The sequence below is a fragment of the Neophocaena asiaeorientalis genome, unplaced genomic scaffold (assembly GCF_003031525.2).
Source record: "Neophocaena asiaeorientalis asiaeorientalis breed wild unplaced genomic scaffold, Neophocaena_asiaeorientalis_V1.1 scaffold423, whole genome shotgun sequence".
Taxonomy (NCBI): domain Eukaryota; kingdom Metazoa; phylum Chordata; class Mammalia; order Artiodactyla; family Phocoenidae; genus Neophocaena; species Neophocaena asiaeorientalis.
Window position 1 is genome coordinate 132,097 of NW_020174133.1, and position 21,378 is coordinate 153,474.

Consider the following 21,378-nt stretch of genomic DNA (forward strand, 5'->3'; position numbering starts at 1 on the left):
TATATATATATATATATATATATGGCTGTTTAAAAACTGGTTAATTAGAGCATGTTCAATATATGATCAGGAAGTGAGCATTATTTTAAGAGGCTTATGTTAGAATCTTGACTAATGTCAACAGTATGCAGCTGATAACATGTATTTAGAAAATAAACATAAATATTCTATTAACTGGTCCTACCTACTGATGCTCATTTAGATTCTAAATTATCTAAATTTTAGATGAAGATTGGCCTGAAATTTTATTTCATACTTTCCTGTAAATAAATTTCTGGGAAATATTTAAATTTCTTAGGATCAAACTAACTTCTAAGAAATTCAGAAGCAATCACTGATGTAATCACTATGTTAATTAAAATATATTTTCTCCATTAAATTAGCTGATATAAGGACCCTTAGTGTGACTTTTTCTAAAGCATTATTTTTAAAGTACATGTGACTCAAGTGTTTGAAGCGCATTTCTTTCAAAAATGTGTATCAGACTATTCTAATTTGGAAGCATTTTTTTTTCATTTTGCCTGGATTCTTATGGTCCATCTGATTTAGTTAGGACTTAAAACCACATAATTACTTTATTTTAAAAATTGGGACATTGTAGAATTTTGATGAAAAGGGCTCTTGAATGTATTTTTAAAACAGCTTTATTATTGAGGAATAACTGACATACAGTATTGATAATATTTTCTTCCTTTCCTTATTCTTTTTTTTTTTTCTTTTCTTGGTACGCGGGCCTCTCACTGTTGTGGCCTCTCCTGCCACAGAGCACAGGCTCCAGACGCGCAGGCTCAGCGGCCATGGCTCACGGGCCCAGCCGCTCCGCGGCATGCGGGATCCTACCGGACCGGGGCACGAACCCGTGTCCCTCCGCATCGGCAGGCGGACTCTCAACCACTGTGCCACCAGGGAAGCCCCTTCCTTTCTTTATTCTTGGTGCTCTGGCACTTGGAGTCTTGATCCTAGAGGTGCTAATTCCTAGAGATAGGAAACAACTCTCCTATGAGCACACCTTTGATATACAAACCGACCAATCCAGAGCCCACGCCCCCAACCATCTCCTTTATCAAGCTCTCACTCATCAAGCCAATATTCCCCTGCCTTAAATCACCCCAGGGCCAAAAACCAGACAACTAGAGACCACCCCCTATAACCTAGAGTTCCCTGAAATTATTCAAACTACCTAATCCTAAACTTATTCAGCTATCTACCTGCCTTGTCCATTCTTTCCCACTAAAAGCCTAATAAAGGCTATGGGCCATGCTCTCCCCACTTCCTCTTTTGCCTCCTGACCAACCCTGGTCCTCTCCACTGTGGCCCTGCATGACCCTCCTGTTCCTAGGGATCTGTGAGCATAAACTTCTTTCTTCATGATAATAATTTCTGTGTCTGTGTGTCTTATCATACCTGATTAAAACAAATCCCAGGTACATTTTTAGAACAAACTACATGCATTTAAAGTGTACAATTTGGTAAGTGTTGACACATGCGTATACTGTGAAATCATCACTAAAAGCAAGATAATGAACATATCCATCCCCTCCAAAAACTCCCTCAAGCCACTTCATAAGACCTCCCTCCCTCGTATCCACACTCCCACCCTCATCAAAAGGCAACCGCTGATAGTGCTGTCATTAGAGATTAGTTTGCATTTTTAATAATTACATATGTATATATGTAAAATATTACATTATGTACTCACTTTTTCTGGTTTCTTTCACTCAGCACAGTTATTTTGAGATTCATGCTATTGCATACATCGATAGTTCATTCGTTTTATTACGAAATAGTATTCTGTTGTATGGCTATACTATACTTACAGAGTAACCTGTTGGTGGACATGTGAACTGTTTTCAGTTTTTGACTATTACAAACTAAGCTGCTATAAATATTCATATACACGTTTTTGTATGCCCGTATGCTTTTAATTCTCTTTGGTAAATACCTAGGAGTACGGTCGCTAATTCATATAGCAGATATACATTTTTTTAATACACTGCCAAATGGTTTCACGAAGTGATCGTATTATTTTTACATTTTCATCAGCTATATATGATAGCTCTAGTTGCTCCACATCCTTGCCAACATTTGGCATGATCAATATTTTTAATTTTAATCACCCTGATAGGTGTATAATAATATTATAGTGTGGTTTTAATTTGCATTTCTTAATGACTAATCACACTGAATACCTTTTCACGTGCTTATTTGTCAACCATATATGTTCTTTGCTGAAACCTATTTAAAACTTATGCCCATTTAAAATTTTTTGTTGTTTTCTTATTACTGAGTTTTGAGGGTTTTTATATATTCTAGGTACAAGTTCTTTTCAAACATGTGATTTGCTAATATTTTCTCATAGTCTATGGCTTGTCTTTGCATTCCTTTACCGGTGTGTTTGGAGGAACAGTCCTTAATTTTGATGAAGTCCAATTTATCAATATTTTTTCCTGCTTTTGGTGTTGTGTCTAAGAAATCTTGGTCTCACTCATAGTCACAAATTTTTCCCTATATTTTCTAGGATCCATTTTGAGCTATTTTTACATTGTATGATGTATGAAGTTTGTTTTTTGCTTGTGGATTTCCAATTGTTCCAGCAGCATTTGCTGAAAAGACTATATTTTTCCTCCACTGAATTGCCTTTGCAATTTCTGGACTCTCTACTCTGTCCATTGATTTTTTTAATCTATCTTGATCCCAATACCATGCTGTCTTGATTACTTTAGCTTTACAGTTAGTTTTGAAATCAGGTAGTGTTAAGTCTTGCAACTTTGTTTTGCTTTTACAAAGTTGCTTGGGCTATTCTAGGTCCTTTGAATTTCCATATAAATACTTAAGGATCTGCTTTCCAATTTCTACAAAAAAGGCTGCTGTGATTTTGATTGGGATTATATCTAATCTATAGAAGATTCTGAGGTGAAATGTCATCTTAAGAATATTGAATTGAACCTTCGATTCATGAATATAGTATAAATCTTCATTTATTTCTTTAATTTCTTCTTTAATTTCCTCTCAAAATATTTTGTAGTTTTCTTCTTCTAGTCTGTAAATATGGTGAATTACATTGATTGATTAAGAATGTTAAACCAGGGCCTAGAGACTGTCATACAGAATGAAGTAAGTCAGAAAGAGAAAAACAAATATTGTATATTAATGCATATATGTGAAATCTAGAAAAATGGTACAGATGAACCTATTTGCAAAGCAGAAATGGAGACACAGATGTAGAGAACAAATCTATGGACACCAAGGGGGCGAAGGAGAGGTGGGATGAATTGGGAGATTGGGATTGACATATATACACTACTATGTACAAAACAGATAACAACTGAGAACTGATAGATAACTAAAATAGATAACTAATGAGAACCTACTGTATAACGCAGGGAACTCTACTCAATGCTTTGTGGTGACCTAAATGGGAAGGAAATCCAAAAAAGAGGGGATATATGTATACATATAACTGATTCACTTTGCTGTACAGACACAAACTAATACAACACTGTAAAGCAACTATAGGCCAATAAAAATTAAAAAAAAGAGAGAGGGAGAATGTTAAACTAACCTTGAATTCCTAGGACAACCCATTTGGTTATGATGTATTATTATGCTTTTTATATTATTTTGTATTCAATTTGTTAAAGTCTTGTTAAGAAGTTTTATATCTATGTTCATGAGGGATATTGGTGTGCAGTCTTCTGAAGCATTTGTATCAAATTGATATTCTCTCTTCCTTAAGTGTTAGATAGGTTTCATCAGTGATGCCATCTGGGCCCAAGGTTTTCTTTATGGGAAGGTTTTTTAATGACAAGTTTAATTTCTTTCATAGATGACCTAAACAGCCCTATATGTCTTCTAGAGTGAGCTTTGATATTTGATAGTTTATATCTTTTGAGGAATTTGTCCAATTCATCTGTCAAATTTATTGCATAAAGCTGTTTAAAACACTTCCTTATTTTCCTTTTTAATGTCTGTAGACTCTCCAGTCATGTCATTTCTCTCATTCCTGGTGTTGAGCATTTGTGTTTCCTCTCCTTTTATTCTGACCAGTCTGGGTAGAGGTTTGTTAATTTTTTTGATCTCACATAACCAGCTTTTTGTTTCACTGGCATTCTCTATTTTTCCCTGTTTTATATTTTATTGATTTCTACTTTGATCTTCATGGTTTCCCTGTTTCTTCTTACTTGGGTTTAATTTGTTCTTTTTCTCTAGTTTCTTAAGTGGGAAACTGGGGTTATTATTTTGAGACATTGTTTTCTTTTCTAATATAAGCATTTGACGCAGTAAATTTCCCTCTAAGTAGTGAATTATCTGCGTCCCACAATTTTGATGTTATATTTTCATTTTCATTCTGTTCAAATACTTTTTAATTTTACTTATTTCTCCTTTGAACCATGAGTTATTTAGTTTCTTTAGTTTACTTAGTGCTCCTTAGTGTTCTTAGTCATTTAGTGTTATTCAGTGTTCTTTAGTTTCTAAATATTTGGGAATCTTCCAGACATCTTTCTGGTATTTATTTCTAATTTACTTCCCCTTTTGTTCTTGAATTGACTTGAATACCCTTAAACTTTCTGAGACTTTAAAAAATGTCTTAGAATATGGTTTATGCTTGTAAATGTTTCATGTGCACTTAAAAATATATATTCTGCTGTTGTTAGGTAGAATATTCTATAAATATCAATTTGGCCATGTTTATTGATAACATTATTCAAGTCTTCTAAAGCCCTACTGATTTTTTGCCTACTTGTTTTATCAATTATTGAGAGAGAGGTGTTGAAATCTATGACTATAATCGAGAATTTTTCTACTTATTATTGCAGATCTATCAGGCTTTGTTTTTTATATTTCAAAGCTCTGTTTTTAAGTGCATAAATGTTAAGATTATGTCCTCTTGATTAATTTTCCCTTTGTCTTTATGAAATGACCCTCTTTATCCCTGGTAATATTCTTTTCTCTGAAATCTATTTTGTCTGATGTTAATATAGTCACTCCAGCTTTGTCTGATTTATCTTACCATGATATATCTTTTCCATCCTTTTACTTTTAACTTATTTGTGTCTTTATATTGAAAGTAGGTTTCTTGTAGATAGCATATAGTTGGATCATGCCTTTTTATTCAATCTGACAATCTCAGTGCTTAGACCTTTTAATTGGGAGTGTTTATTTCATTTTATTTTTTTAATTATCTTTTAAAATTTTTTAAATTTATTTTTATTTTTGGCTCTGTTGGGTCTTCGTTGCTGCACGTGGCCTTTCTCTAGTTGCCTCGAGTTAGGGCTACTCTTCATTGTGGTGCTCGGGCTTCTCGTTGTGGTGGCTTCTCTTGTCATGGAGCACGGGCTCTAGGTGCATGGGCTTCAGTAGTTGTGGCGTGCAGGCTTCAGTAGTTGTGGCTCATGGGCTCTAGAGCGCAGGCTCAGTAGTTGTGGCACGGCACACGGGCTTAGTTGTTCCACGGCATGTGGGATCTTCCCAGACCAGGGCTCAAACCTGTGTCCCCTGCATTGGCAGGTGGATTCTTAACCACTGCGCCACCAAGGAAGTCCTTGATTGGGAGTGTTTAGACTATTTAAAATTAGTGTGGTTATTGATATGGCTAGATTTATATAAACCACCTTGCTATTTGTTTTTGGTCTATTATCTTTTTCTCTTTTTTCTAATTAACATTGATCTGAGTATTTTTAATTCAGTTTTATCCCCTTTATTGACTTATTACTTGTAATTCTTTGCTGTGTTAGAGGCATACCTCATTTTACTGCACTTTGTTACTGTGCTTCCCAGTATTGCATCTTTTACAAGTTGAAGGTTTGTGGCAACCCTGGCTCAAGCAAGTCTATCAGGGCCATTTCCCCAACAGCATTTGCTCACTTTCTGTGTCTGTGTCACATTTTGGTAATTCTTACAATATTTCAAACTTTTTCATTATTATTATATTTCTCATGGTGATCTGCGATCAGTCATCTTTAATGTTACTATTATGACTTGATGAAGGCTCAGATGATGGTTAGCCTTTTTCAGCGATGAAGTATTTTAAAATTAAGTTATGTACATTGTTTTTTAAGACATAATGCTATTGCATACTTAACAGACTACCGTATAGTGTAAACGTAACTTTTATATGTACTAGGAAACAAAAATATTTGTCTGACTCGCATTATTGCAATATTCCAGTGATCTGGAACTGAACTCACAATATTTCCAAGGTATACTGGTAGTTTAGTAGTTGCTTTAGGGTTTGTAGTACACATTTTTAACTTATCACAGTCTACCTTTAAGTGATATTTTAGTACTTCACGTATACTATAAGAAACTTCCAACAGTATATCCCCATTTCTTCCCTCCTGGCCCTTGTGCTATTGTTGTCATCCATTTTACTTCTACATGTCTTACAAACCTCACGGTTTATTATTATTTTTCATTTGTTATCATTTATGCGCATGCCGTATTTTTTCTCCTAGACTGTCGGCTCCTTGAAAGCGGGATTTGTATCTGAGTGAGTGTTGGCATTTAGTAGGTGTTCGAAACAGGTTTTTTTTCAATAAATGCTAAAAGAGAAGAAAGGAGGTGGTGGCAAAATGACTCTGTTGCTTACCAAGGTGAAGCCCAGAACTGGTCCAACCAATGTAGAGATACACAATGGCAGCAACACCCATGTTAACCAGGGTGTAGACCCACTGGATCACAAACATGATGAGAAGGGACCCAACAGCCTGTGGAAACAGAAGGAAGTGCAAGTCAGCTAATGGTTTAAACACACAGTAAGCAAGCCACAAGGCTAGGGCCTTGAGAAACAACAGTCCTCTCGTCAACCTCTGAACACTCTATAAGTCTGAATAATTGAAGTTCACTCATAATTCAAAAAACCCCTCGATATTTGAGAAGACATTATCCTGAAAGTACCCTCTAATCAAAACAATCAATCAATAGACATTCTATCCTAGGTCCTTGTTCTACTCCTTTCTAGGAGAAACAAGTTAGAGTAAAATTATGCTAATATGGTGTATCTAGAAATTAGGTGACTCAGAGTTTATCAGGGATGATTAATTATTTAAAAAGTAAACCATTGATTAAAATAAGTGGTTCATTAAACGTAACCTTGCCATATGTAGCCTCATCTAAATTCTAATATAACAGGCAGTTAAATCACATTGCTCCTAATGAGACTCCTCTTTCCTCCCCCAACTCCCACCACAAGATCACACATGTATCCACCTGAATTAAGTCTCAAGGACAGTTGAGATCAAAATGAACTTACTCACCCCCAACAGGGAGACCCAGGGGTTGCATATGCGAGTGTAGAAAGAAGTTGGTCTCCTCTGGATATCTTGTTCCTGGAGCCTGGACTTTAGGAAGAAATCTAAAAAATAAATGAGCCAAAATCCTTGGTTACTAATTTGTTACCAAACCCTCTAGTATTTTTATTAGCAAATACTTATGAGCTCCTCTTCTCCAATTTTGTAACTCAGCCTAAAAGACAACTTCCACTCTTTTCAACCATTAATGCCCTTTGCCACAACTGAGGCTTGTCTTTACCAGAAAGCTTACACCTCCTAAATCGTGATTTCAATCAATTTATTCTCAGCCCATCACCTCCATTTTTTCTCATTCGCTCTGCTGTCTCCCACCCCAACTACTCATAGACCACAGAGGGACCTTCAGTCAACTTGCCCTAGTATGTTTTTGCTTCCTATCACCTACCTCCTCTTTTCACTACCCTCTTACCTAGCTTAGATTCCATGATCCAAGACTCTCAGCAAGTACTCCCTTGGATATGTTATCTGCTTCCATGCTTCAGCACCACTCAGAAGTCTTATACCTAGTCAACTCATTCTCCTTCTCTCTGATGTAACAAATTTCCAACCTCTCCTCTCAAAAGACAGCTTTCATATCCTCTCATCACCAAATCTACCAACCCACTTTCATCTGTACCCTCTCTTCTGCCTTTCTGTTTTCAGAGTAGATGAACAGTTCTGGCTCCTACCTAAGGCCCATCCCTGTTATTTGTGCCCTGCTCAAGGATTTTGCTTTTGCTTCGTCAATTTTTCCATAGTCTACTAGATCATCCCCATCAAACACAAATACACTGTAATTTCTCCCAACTAAAGAAATACCTTCTGGTCACCCTTTAGCTACTATCCTATTTTTTGGTCTCCCTTATAGCAAAACTTCTCAAAAGAATTGCCTATATGGTTTCTACCTTCCATTGTTTCCTCAACCTACTTTTAGGGTTGTATATACCATTCCACTAAAATGACTCTACCTAAGGTTGGCAATGACTTGAATCTTTTCAAATTCAATGGTCAGCTCCTCATCTTACTTGACCTTTCAGATAGCACCTGACACATGTGATCACTTTCTTCTTATTGAAACACACTCTTCTCTTGGTTCCTAGGATGCCTCAGTTTCCTAGTTTTCCTCCTATCTCACTGCCCACTTCTTCTCAGTCTCCTTTGCTGGATCACCTCCTCCTTCCAACCCCCAAGTATTGGAGAATCCTAGCATTCATTCAGTCCTCAGCACTCTTCTTTATTGCAGTTAGGTGTGGCCATGTGACTAAGTTCTCACCAATGGAATGTGAACACAAGTGGTGTCACTTCTGCATCAGAGTCTTTGAGAGAGTAGGTGTGCCTCTTCTCTGTGTCCGAAATCAGAACGTGGTAACTCAGTCTTGATTTTGCTCATTATAAGGACTTAGGGGATGGTGAAGTCATAAAAATGGAAGGAGCCTGGGTCCCTGAAGCAATGCATGGAGGAGAGCCTCCCACTGATTTGGAACACCCTTCCTGGACTGTTAGTGCAAGTGAGAAATAAATTTCCATTGTGTTTGAGCCACTGTGTTTTTGTTTATTTGTGATAGCAGTTTAGCCTCCCTTAATTAATATACCTCAAAACAGGCTTTAGGTCCTTCTCTTACTTCTATACAATCTATTCCTTACGAAGCCAGTGATCTTCTTAAGGCTGGATCTGATCATATCACACCTCTAGCTACAACCTTCCGTGACCTTCTGTCATAATCACCATGGAGTGCATGGCCCTACACAGGACTGACCTCTGCTTTCCTTGCTATACTCATCTCCTACCTCTCTCCCTCCGCCCACTCCTCTCCACTCACTGCTGGACTTCTGCTCTTCTTGGAATTTGCCAATCCAATTTCCATCTGTACCTTTATACATGCCATTTCCTCTGCCTATAATTCTTCTCCCACATCTCTGCATGGTTCACTGCTTTATACAATTCAGTTCTCCATTAAAATATCCTCTTCTCAAAGAGATCTTTTCTGAAAAACCTATCTGAAACAGAACCACCCTCCCCACTCTAGTCTCTATCCTGTTACCCCACTTTATTACTCATCATACTATTTATCACTTACTGACATCACAGTATGTGTGTTTGCTTGTTTATTATGTGTCTTTCTTGCTAGAATGCAAGTTCAATGACAGCAGAGACCTTCTATGTCTGTTCAGCACGTTCCCCACCCCCAGCACCTAGAACAGCACTTGGAATGTAGTAAATGTCCCATACGTGAAGCTAAACGAATGACCAATCATCCTAGGTCCCAGGAAAGTCTTCATCCTCTCAACATGTCTGCCTTTACCATATACTTCCAACTATTATACTTATCTTTTATACCTCCATATCTTGAGGGCAAGGGCCGTCTTTTGTATCTCTAAATACCAAATCTAGGCATGTAGGGGTCTGTGTATAGGAAGTGCTCAAGAAGTGTCTCCTTATTAACTGTGGATTAAAATAAACTCTGCCAGAAGACATAAATAGACATTTCTCCAAAGAAGACATACAGATGGCCAACAAGCACGTGAAAAGATGCTCATCATTGCTAATTATTAGGAAAATGCAAATCAAAACTACCATGAGGTATCACCTCATATGTCAGAATGGCCAGCATTAAAAAGTCTACAAATAACAAATGCTGGAGAGGGTGTAGAGAAAAGGGAACCCTCTTATACTCTTGGTGGGAATGTAGATTGGTGCAGCCATTATGGAAAACAGTATGGAGGTTCCTCAAAAAACTAAAAATAGAGTTGCATATGATCCGGCAATCCCAATCCTGGGCATGTATCTGGACAAAACTATAATTCAAAAAGATACATGCACCCCTATGTTCACTGCAGCACTATTCACAATAGCCGAAACATGGAAACAACCTAAATGTCCAACAACAGATAAATGGATGAAGAAGATGTGGTATATATATACAATGGAACACTTCTCAGCCATAAAAATGAATGAAATAGTGCCATGTGCAGCAACATGGATGGGCCTAGAGATTATCATACTAAGTGACGTCAGACAGAGAAAGACAAATACCAAATGATATCACTTATATGTGGAATCTAAAATATGATACAAATGAACTTATCTACAAAACAGAAATAGGCTCACAGACATAGACAACAGACATGGTTGTCAAGGGGGAGGGGGGTGAGGGAGGGATGGATTGGGAGTTTGGGATTAGCAGGTGCAAACTATCATATATAGGATGGATAAACAGCAAGGTCCTACTGTATAGCACAGGGAACTATATTCAATATCCTGTGATAAACCGTAATAGAAAAGAATATGAAAAAGAATGGATATACACATATAACTGAATCACTTTGCTGTACAGTAGAAATTAATACATTATAAAGCAACTGTACTTCAATAAAATAAATTTTAAAGAATTCTTCCAAGGTGCATGACTGATTTGAATTGATGGCTCTATTCTTTTTTTTAAAAGAAAAGACACTGTTAAGATTGTCTTTGATTACATTGTATACTTTCAACATGTGCAATGCATGATTCATTTTTTCCATCACAGGCTTAGTGAAATACAGCTGCTCCATTGATTATTAAGAAGAAACACTATTGGTGAAGAACTTAGATTTCTGCTTCTCTGAGGTTTGCCAAATGTTAAGCTCACTGTTTCACACTTGATCTTGACCTTGCACCAACTCAATTACACTGTACCCAAGGGAATTGTGTGTATGTGTATGTGTTTTCTGAGGAACTCCAGGGAGAGTCACAGGAAGGGGTGTGTCTTCCAGGCAAGCACAGTGCAGTTTTACACATCAGCAATGCAAGCGAGAATTCAGTCAATGATGCTCAATGACTCTGAATAGGTATGACAGACAATGCAGGCGGACAATTATTCAGAATTCTGAACAGCTATGGTTTCAAAACCCTTCCAAAATGACAGAAGGAATTTTTTTTCTCTTTTCAAGGATTATGCTAGAAGAAATAAGTCTTACAGACTAGTGGTGGGAGGAGACCGCTTCTCGTGTTAGAAGTACTAGAATAACAACTGGGAAGGCAACTTTATCAAGCTTTAGTCACAAAACAAACAAACAGGTAAGCAGAACCATGCATTAGGCATGTTAAAAATATCAAATATAGGGCTTCCCTGGTGGCGCAGTGGTTGAGAGTCCGCCTGCCGATGCAGGGGACACGGGTTCGTGCCCCAGCCCGGGAGGATCCCACATGCCGCAGAGCGGCTGGGCCCGTGAGCCATGGCCACTGAGCCTGCGCGTCCGGAGCCTGTGCTCCGTAACGGGAGAGGCCACAACAGTGAGAGGCCCGCGTACCGCAAAAAAAAAAAAAAAATCAAATATAATAAACATAATGCATAACATTAAATTGTCTTTTAAAATCTAGTGGTATGTCTAACAAGTTCTATGTTCACAAAACCCATGCAGAAATAAAGACTTTTTAAGCATGAAGGGGGAAGACATTATGTCAATTTTTAAAATCACGAATTTAAATAATTTTACAGAAATTACTTAAAAATCAATATTAAACCATCTCTGGAAATGCACTCCATACCTTTATCAGGATAAATAAACACATAGTTCTAGCTGGGATGTACAAACCAAGAATGTGCGTTGATGTGGTTCACAAAGGATCATGTTTCAGGTTCATGGGGGATCTTATCATGTTGATTCTATAATCTTTTAACCACTTTCCAAATGCTGCACATTTAAGTTATTTCTAGGTTGTCATTAGCACCAACAATGCAGCTATGAGACTCCTGTACATATTTACGGTTTGTTGTTTGGTTTGGGGTTGTTTCCTTGAGATACAATCCCCCCAAACAGATTTACTAAGTCAGAGCAATTAGACAGTTTTATATTTCTTGTTACATCTTGAAAGCTCACTCTCCAGAAAGAATGAACCAGAGGGACTTCCAGCTACCACAATGTAAAGAGGTCAGTGAATCCTCTCCGTAAGAGACAGGTATACAGCTAGACAAAATTATCAAAAACAATCACGTGGGGCTCTAGAAATTTACCAAACGGAGACAACAAACCAAGAAGTGTTTATTTTTTCAAAAACTGCTGGAGCTGAGGGTAAGGACAGTGAGAGCCTACAGCCTTCTTCCTGAGCTGCTCCCACCCCCAGCACAGTTCTTACCAGCATGGAGCTGGCCTGTGTCCGTGTGGCCCAGAAGGCTTCCACCCTCTGCCAGCAGATCTGTGCGTGGGTTGGGAAGCACAGTCGAAGCTGCAGCTCTCCAGGCTCCCCGGCTTTGACTTTTGTCAGTCTCTCTTAGGCTCCCCAAGCAGGGGGATGTGGGGAGCTGTAGTCCTTCCACAGCTGTCTGATTTCTAGGATCTTCCCATTAAATTTCTGGCTGTTCCACTGCTCACCCTAGCTGGGTCCCTCAGGCTAGCAAAGCTGAGGATTTCCCCATTCCATTTTTTACTTTGCTCACCACATTGAACCTACAAAGGCACAACCCACAAGTCTGCTCCCTCTGGCAGCAAAATTGCTGATTTCTGAAGAAATCATGGCCCAAAACCTCCCAAGTGTGATGAAAAACTTTAATCAATGGATCCAAAAGGAATGAATCCATTGACATTGCTTCCAGCAATGTGTACATATACCCGATTACCACTGACCTACTATTTTTTATCTAAATTTTTGACAGCTTAACAGATATGAAATATCTCAGTGGTGGTTTAAATTGGACTCAATTAATCAGTACAATGACCTAGTTCATAATAGACACTGGCCCCAAGCAGCATACACTTTGTGTAGTGGTTAAGAACACACGCTCTAAAGTGAGATGGACCTGGGTTCAAATTCTAGCTGTCTCCTATCCTGAGCAAGAGTTTAACTTCCATAGCCTCACCTTTGTCATCTGGAAAAAGGTAATAACAATGCCTAGATCTGAGCTGAGCTGAGCTAATCCGCGTGTTAAGTGATTATCTCTGTGCCAGGCACCTGGGACAGACTCAATAAAAACTGTCTATCTTTAGCTACAAACAGCATTCAACACTTAACCATAAAAGTTAGTTTGTTGAACGCACAGTGAATGAGTCTGGTTTTTCATATGTAAACTTCATGTTCATCTCTTCTGACCTCTCTTTAGTAGAATCTGGATTTTGACCTTCCTGTCTTTAAAAATAATATGCTTTGGGGCTTCCCTGGTGGCGCAGTGGTTGAGAGTCCACCTGCCGATGCAGGGGACACAGGTTCGTGCCCCGGTCCGGGAAGATCCCACCTTCCGCGGAGCAGCTGGGCCCGTGAGCCATGGCCGCTGAGCCTGTGTGTCCAGAGCCTGTGCTCCGCAACGGGAGAGGCCACAACAGTGAGAGGCCTGAGTACCGCAAAAAGAAAAAAAAGAAAAAATTGCTTTGGAAGGTATGCTTTTATCAGTTGTGTTTGTCAGAATAATTGTTTCCTTCTGTGACACTGTGCCGGGCAAATGTTTTTTATTTCTGTTTAATCAGATCCTTTTTGTCTTTGATGATGTCTTCAGTAGTCAGAAATCTCTCTCTTGCACAGCTGTTATAAATAAGGAATTTGTGGCTATATAAGGTATCAAATATGGCCCCAAGTTAATTTTTTGATCCATTTGCTCTCAACAATATTTATTCAATAGTGACTTGATTCTTATTATTTTACAGCATCTGGTTTGTCACACATTAGGTTCTTATAATAGTTTAACTCTTTCTATTCTACTTTACCTGTCAATGTTTAAAATTTTTAGCCAATATCTGTACAACTGTTCATCAATTTGATTAGCTTTACTGAGTGTTTGTCGATGCCATGTACTGTGTGGGAATATTGTTGATGAATACAAGGTAGAAAGACATGGTTTGTGACTAAAGGAAGCTCATAGACTGGAGGCAAAGTGATAAAGCTAATATTTCTTCTCCTTAAGATAGGCAGACGACAAGCAGGCCTGAAGACAAATGTGTAAACAAATGTATAAAACAATGTGATAAGTGTTTATACCACTAGTGTGACTCAAATGTTATGCTTGCACAGGAGAGGAAATCAGGGACTCCTTCTCAGAGGGGGTCTGAAAAGTCAAATGGATTTTAAACCGTTAAGTCGGCGTTTTTCAGATGGAAGTGGGCAGTGATGCAATGTGCAAAGGCAGGAAGGAATAAAGAACATGATGTGTTTGGGGCACGTGTCTGGGTATAGCTGGACATTTGTACATGGCAGCTGTCATGAGAAAACTGGCCAGGAAGGTGGGGCAGGGCAGGATTGCCAAGAATCTTGCAAATCACACCGGGATGGAAGGTAATAGATTCCAACGAAGGTTTTTAAGTAAGAGAGACATGATGAGAGTTTTATTTTAGAAAGATCATTCAGTGGACAATGAAAAGGAGAAACAGGATATGGGAGAATCTGGAGGCTGGAGATGAGCAGGGAGATTAACAAGAGTCTGGGCACCAGATGATGAGGGTCTGAACCAAGGTGAAGGCAGCAAGGATGGAGGAGACAGAGGGGTTTACAAGAGCTTGGGACATTTCTAAGATAGGGCAACTTCAATGATTAAATGTTGCAAACTGACCACACATCTCTCCTGATAACCCACTGAGAAAACAGAAAAGGCATTAAATAGGCATAAACCTACAAACACAAGGAGAATGAGAGAGGAAAGATAAAAACAAGTCTTGGAAGGTGGAGCAGTGACGGAGGAGTGGTAACAGACAGCAGAGCCGAGCAGGACCAACTCTAGGGCCCACAGAGAGGGTGCCAGCAATGAGCAACCCAGTGCACCCCAGCAGACCTCACAAAGTTCAGGACCAAGAAGTACCCACCCTTGGGAAGTGATACGGTGCAGGGGACTTGTTGCAAGACTGTATATGAACCAGTTGGACATCAAGTTCCTTTCCTCTGGCCATGTAGCTAGGAAATAACTCCCTCTTTGCCTGACCCCCTCCCCAAGGTATGTGAGGGTTCCTCTGAAGAAATCAAACCAGAGAGGGCCTGAACTTGGGACACCAGACATAGCAAAGAGTGGGGGGAATGGAGCTAGAAACTGGGGAATTCAATGAAGTCTCTATCCTAAAGAGTGGGAGGCCACCAACTTCCTTATGTCACCCGGCTCCCTGAACACAAACAGCCAACTGGGGGACCCCCAGGCAAGAGATTCAAGGACTTTTCTCTGGAGGAAACCTCTAGCTAATCACACTTGGGGATCCTCCCATGAAAAAGCCAGCTTCTTGATCATTCTACAGTGAGGTGCCCCAACCAGTAAGCTCTGCCCAGGATGCAGGTCTTCTAAACAGCTTTTCACTACTTACTTCTAAATAGGAAAAGAAATCAAAAGATCAACAGACATTTTAGTTAATCCAATATAAAAGAGAGAGTGAGACCAAGCCAAAGAGAAAAGAATCTAAAGGACACAGGGCAGAAGAAGACTTTAAAGGGAGAATAAGTAATATTACCAGAAAAATAAGATAAGCGTTATACCTATAAAACAAGAATGAGATGATGTTCAACATTTTTTTTAAAAAGATAAAGACAAATCAGGTCACAACCAAGAGCTCTTGGAAATTAAGAACAGGAAAGCTGTGGCAAAGACTCATTGTTGTTACCCAATCTCCCCTTCCTCCTTAGGGAAAGAAAGAACCCCACAGGATTTCATGTGAAGCAGCAACAAAGTCAGCTAAAACGACATTTCCCAGCCTCTGAGAATACCTGGAAAGGCTAGCGAATCAAGTTCAGAGCTATATAGCCAGGGACAACACTCAAAATGATATGTCTGGGCAGTCTAGTGGGGACACCACAGTGTCATGCACCAAGGTCTAGACACTTCTGACCCTGAAAAGCTCTGATGGTGGAGCCAGGAATGTAGTCATCCTGCAGCCACTATCATGCTTCCAGAGAGTTCCTCAAAGTCCCCATTTCTTCAGGTTCCCAGTTCCCAGTATACGGAGGCGTCATCTAATTAGCCAAGCCTTGGTCCCGTGCCTGAACTCTGCAGGAGGGGCGGGAAAACTGAGTATCTGACATTTTCAGTTTTAAGAGTGAAAGGCTTGCTGTGCCTCCCACCAAGACTCATAACACTGGAAATTCTTCAAACACAGGGAGGTCATTCAAGGCTGAGTAGGGGAAAAAAAAGACAGAAGTCTACCATGATATCACGCCCAACAGATCTTGTCCCCTGAATCTGACAGAGAAGTGTGATAGAGGAATTCCAAGACAACAGCTTTGTAGCAGACTGAAAGCACTGACAGACTAGAGTGGATCAGAATAAGAGCCATAGGACAGAGGGGGGAAAAAAACAAATGGATATGATAAATTTCTGAAGAATTTGAGCATTTGGAAAATAACATTGAGAGGCGTTTGCCATACCCGCCAGAACATCTAGAAAAAAATGATGACACAAAACCAACTAAATAAAAAACCAAGGCTGGGCTTCCCTGGTGGCGCAGTGGTTGAGAGTCCGCCTGCCGATGCAAGGGACACGGGTTCGTGCCCCGGTCTGGGAAGATCCCACATGCCGTGGAGCGGCTGGGCCCGTGAGCCATGGCCGCTGAGCCTGCGCGTCCGGAGCCTGTGCTCCGCAACGGGAGAGGCCACAACAGTGAGAGGCCCACATACTGAAAAAAACAAAAAACAAAAAAACCCAAGGCTATTATTAACCCCAGGAAACAGAAAAAGTTGGACAAAAAAGGAAATGTAATCATAGCGTAATATATGGCTCAGAGTTAAGCAATATTTACTTAATCATGATAATATGAATACTAGCTATTAGATTAATTAAAAAACTGTGATGTAATTATACTGGGGACATTGGATGAGAAATTAAGAGTGGCATAAATGAGCTAGTCTTCATTTATCATAATAGGAAATCAAGAGGTGAAACTGACATATCAAGAAGTAGCAATACAAATATATTATCTACGAACATGAAGGTTAACAGAAGAAGCAACTTTTTGGTTGAAAGCGGGATTTTCTGGGAGCGGGACTAGGGGAGGCAGAAGAGTCAGAGGGATGGTATGGAAGAGTGGGAACTACTATCTCTGATTATGTGACTTTTCACTCCACTTGGCTTATTAAACTGTACTCATTACTTTGACAAAAATAACATAGTTTTTAAATTTTTAATAATGCTCCTACCATTAAAAACCACCCACCAATTTGGAGGTAAAGAAGGAGAAGCAGGTGTACGGAAGAACGTAAAGCATTTATTTTTCGACATCTCCTTCTATGTCACCTGCCTCCTCCTCTCTGCCCACACTTGTCTGTACAGATCTCAGGAAGCAGGTTAATGGGCTTCAAATATAGGGAGACCTGGGTGTGATGTCCAGCTGTGCAAGGTATCAGCTCTGAGCATAGTATCAGTTTCATCTCTGTGACCTCACTGGGACTCAGGGTCTTCACTGGTAAAATAGAAAATGCTAATATCTATTGTATTACATGCAATAATATATGTAAAGCACCTAGAATATGGAAGACTAAAAAATTCTGAGTTCTCTCTTTCTCTCGGAATTTCTCATGCCCCGGAAGCCTCCCTTTGAGAGTCTCTCCCTGTGTCTCTGTGCCTACAGATCTCTCCATTCCCTCCTGCCTGGTTTGGGAGATTCACCTTCCAGAGACAAAACACACTGAGTCCTTGCCAGGCAGTTTGTCAAAACACATCTCCACTTCCCTTGAAAAGAGAAACTGGTTTCATTCATGTTGGCTGATTTTTGAGTAAAATGAAATTAATATTTGATTATTAGCCATGGCTCCCAGCTCTTAACATACAGGAGTAGACAGAAATTTCTGTTTAAAATTAACTATCTATACCAGAGTAGAATTACAAAGTCAATTGATATCGGACCATAACTTTTAAAAGTAAATACCAAACAAAATTCACAAGGATTTTAAACCCAGCTATAAAATGAACTAAGGACTTGAAAGAGGGTTGTGATAACTGAGTAGTCACCCAAATTAGGAGGCCCCATGTGATTCCAAAGCACCCACCTTCTCTGCTTGGCCTGGGCTGATTACTGGGCTCAGGGATGAGTTGTTCTCCACAGGCTCCCCCAGGCCGAGCCTCTTCACTTCTGGAACTCGGCATGCTCCCATGGGGCCCCTGCCCCTCCCAGGAGGCAGTAGGCCACCCGTCACAGCCTTCAGGAGGGAAGGAAGCAGGAGACCTGGGGTCTAAGAGGAAGCTCTCTTGGAGGGTTTGCTTGGTGGCCTTCTTGGTCTTCCCCTTCTGATTCTCTGGGATCCCGTGGCTCTCTCCTCCTCCGGGCTGGCTACTCGCAAGCTTCCTGGTTAGCTGGAGGAGTTGGTCCATGTCCTTGGTGAATTCTAGCAGAGTGCCCTCAGAGAGGTTCCAGGCAACGCCCTCAGAGCCACAGCTGGGAGCCTTCTCCAGGAGCAGGTGCTCAGAGCAGTGGAGAGCTCCCAGGCACCGACTCAGGCACCTGTGGGAGGCTGCAGGCGCCCATGAACAGGGAGAAGTAATAGTAGTCCACCGCGATGTATGTCAGCATGAAGTTGATGGTGATGATGGGGGCCAGGACGTTTACCTGACCCACAAGGACAAAGGCCATGGTCACCAAGCTGGTCAGGCAGATGGCAGCTACGGGTGTTTTACTTGGCCCTTTCTGCAGAAACAAAAATAACATGCAAGACCATGAAATTTCAGAAGAAAATCACAGTATTTGATAGAAACAACTCATAATGACTCAGCCACTTCTCCCATGTGACTCTTGGTGTGTTCCTAACTGTTCATCTACAAACTTGGGATAATGACATCCGACCCATGGGATTACTGTGAGATCAGAGCTAATGCACGTAAAATGCTTGACGCGGCCCTGGCACACAGTGGGCACCCAACACATCCAACAGGCATTAACTGTATTAGTAACCATTAATATGGGACAATCCTATAGAACATGGATTTCACAAATATTTCTCCTTTCGTCTTTCACTGGGTTTAACACCAGCCTTGGAAATCAAAGAAGTGCAAAATTGATTCTTCCCATGCTTTGATGGAGAAAATGACCTTCACGGGAGTGGCAGACCCTGGAAGACACAGCAGCATCATTGGTGGCTGAGGTGGGGGAATTCCGATAGTAACATGCACGTGCATGTTCTCATACACACACATTTGTGCACATCTGTTATTAATGGAGGGGGAGTATGGTGACTGTTAGGAGGACAGGAGTGGAGAAGATGCATTAATTCCATATAACCTGCCACTCCACAGAAGCTATTCCTTACAGTCGCTGACACAGTTCTTGGGCCAGAAGCAATAGTGGCTTCTCAGTCCTTATCTTCTTTGGCCTAAGGATTACATTTGACCCAGCTGCTCACTCCCTGGTCTCCTCGCTTCTCTTGGTTCGTCTCCTTGTCATCGACTGCTCCTTAGTCTCTGTCGCTGGCCTCTCCACATCTCTGAAATCTGCATTTAGAGCAATCCCCAGCTCCATCCTCAGTCTATGTTCCCTTCTCTTCTTTGTCTATGTTCCCTCTCTAGGATTTCGATCAGCCTCATGGCTTCAAATACTCACTTAATGCTCTCAGGTCCCAAATTTGAATCTCCAGCCTGAAATGTTCCCCTGAAATCCAGACTTAAATATTCAACTATCTGCTCAACATTTCCGGTTGATGTCTAATAGGATCTCAAACCTAATATTTCCAAAACCAAACTGCTGATCCTCCAATGTCCTGCCTCTCAAATCTACTCCCCTGCAGCTTCTCCACCTCAGAAAATGGCCACTCCATCCTTCTAGTTGCTCAGTCAAGCAAAATTCTTGATGCCTCTTCTCACTCACTCATTCTCCTCCAGTAAATATTGTCAGTCTTACTCTCAGGATAGACACAGGATCTAACCACTGCTCCCATATCCTTTATACCAGCACTCTGTGATGGAAGGGGCAGGCACGTCAGCCACTTTCAGATCTGACCTGTGAACCTCCCAGGTATGCTCCTCCAGCGCGTTCCCCTTACTGAGGGTTGGAACAGAGTGCAATCTTCAAAGTCACCAGATGAAGACAGTGAAGTCATCATGGCCTGAGTCTCTGAGGATCAGAGGCCCTGTTGACTTGAAACACCTTCCCTAGAACCTCAGAGTAAAATTTTTTTTAGAAAAAGGAGTAAAAATACATTTTATTGTTTTTGAAAATTACATTTTGGGATATATTTGCTACAGCTATTTAGCATACTCTAACAATAAAACTACCAAGGATAAAATAAATCCTCACGAACTAACAAAAACTTAAAGGGAGGGTCCTAGGTAAGCGGAAGGAGGTCTTAGGTAAACTGTAGGAAATGCAAGTGGTCCAGGAAAGGACTTTGACAAGCGTGGGTTGGAAAGTGATAAAATAGTCACACGTGAACTTCTGTTACCAAAAGACACATTAAGAAAAGTCAAGTCACAGAACGGGAAAAGATATTTGTGACACGTGTAACTGACAAAGGGTAATGCAGAATATACAAAGAATCCCTACAAAATAATTAGAAGACAGACAACCAACCCACTAAAACAAATGTGCAAAAGAATGTCTATTAAACATATGAGGGCTTCCCTGGTGGCGCAGTGGTTGAGAGTCCGCCTGCCGATGCAGGGGACGCGGGTTCGTGCCCCGGTCCGGGAGGATCCCACATGCCGCGGAGCAGCTGGGCCCGTGAGCCATGGCCGCTGAGCCTGCGCGTCCAGAGCCTGTGCTCCTCAACGGGAGAGGCCACAACAGTGAGAGGCCCGTGTATCTCAAAAAACAAAAACAAACTATAGTGAGATACCATTAAACACCCACCAGATTGGCAAAAATGAAAACATCTAATAATCTCAAGTATTGGCAAGAACACAGAGGAATGGGAACACTCACTCACTGCTGATAGGAGTGTAAATTAACACAACTACTTTGGAAAAAGAGTTTGGTGTTATCTAGTAAGTGAAGATATACACACCTTACAATTGAGCAATTCCACTAATGGTGCAGGGTCTGCAAGAACGCCACACGTGAACATACAAGAATGTTTGCTGCACTGTCTGTAGCAGTCCCAAACTGGGGCATATCCTGACAGCAAGATGAGCAAATAAACTGCAGCAAATGAGGAAATGCTATATAGAGATGATAATAAACAAGACGCTGCTACAAGCAAAAACACGGATAAATCACATACACATAAAGA

General features: G+C 40.4%; 1 protein-coding gene across 1 annotated transcript in view; it reads right to left on the reverse strand.

Annotated features, from left to right (window-relative positions):
* Positions 1–21,378, reverse strand: part of SLC12A8 (solute carrier family 12 member 8) — a 132,794-nt gene that overhangs the window by 4,174 nt on the left and 107,242 nt on the right. The window contains 4 exon segments of the mRNA XM_024754763.1: positions 6,590–6,707; positions 7,257–7,354; positions 18,211–18,644; positions 18,646–18,845. Coding sequence (XP_024610531.1) covers positions 6,590–6,707; positions 7,257–7,354; positions 18,211–18,644; positions 18,646–18,845 — 850 coding nt within the window.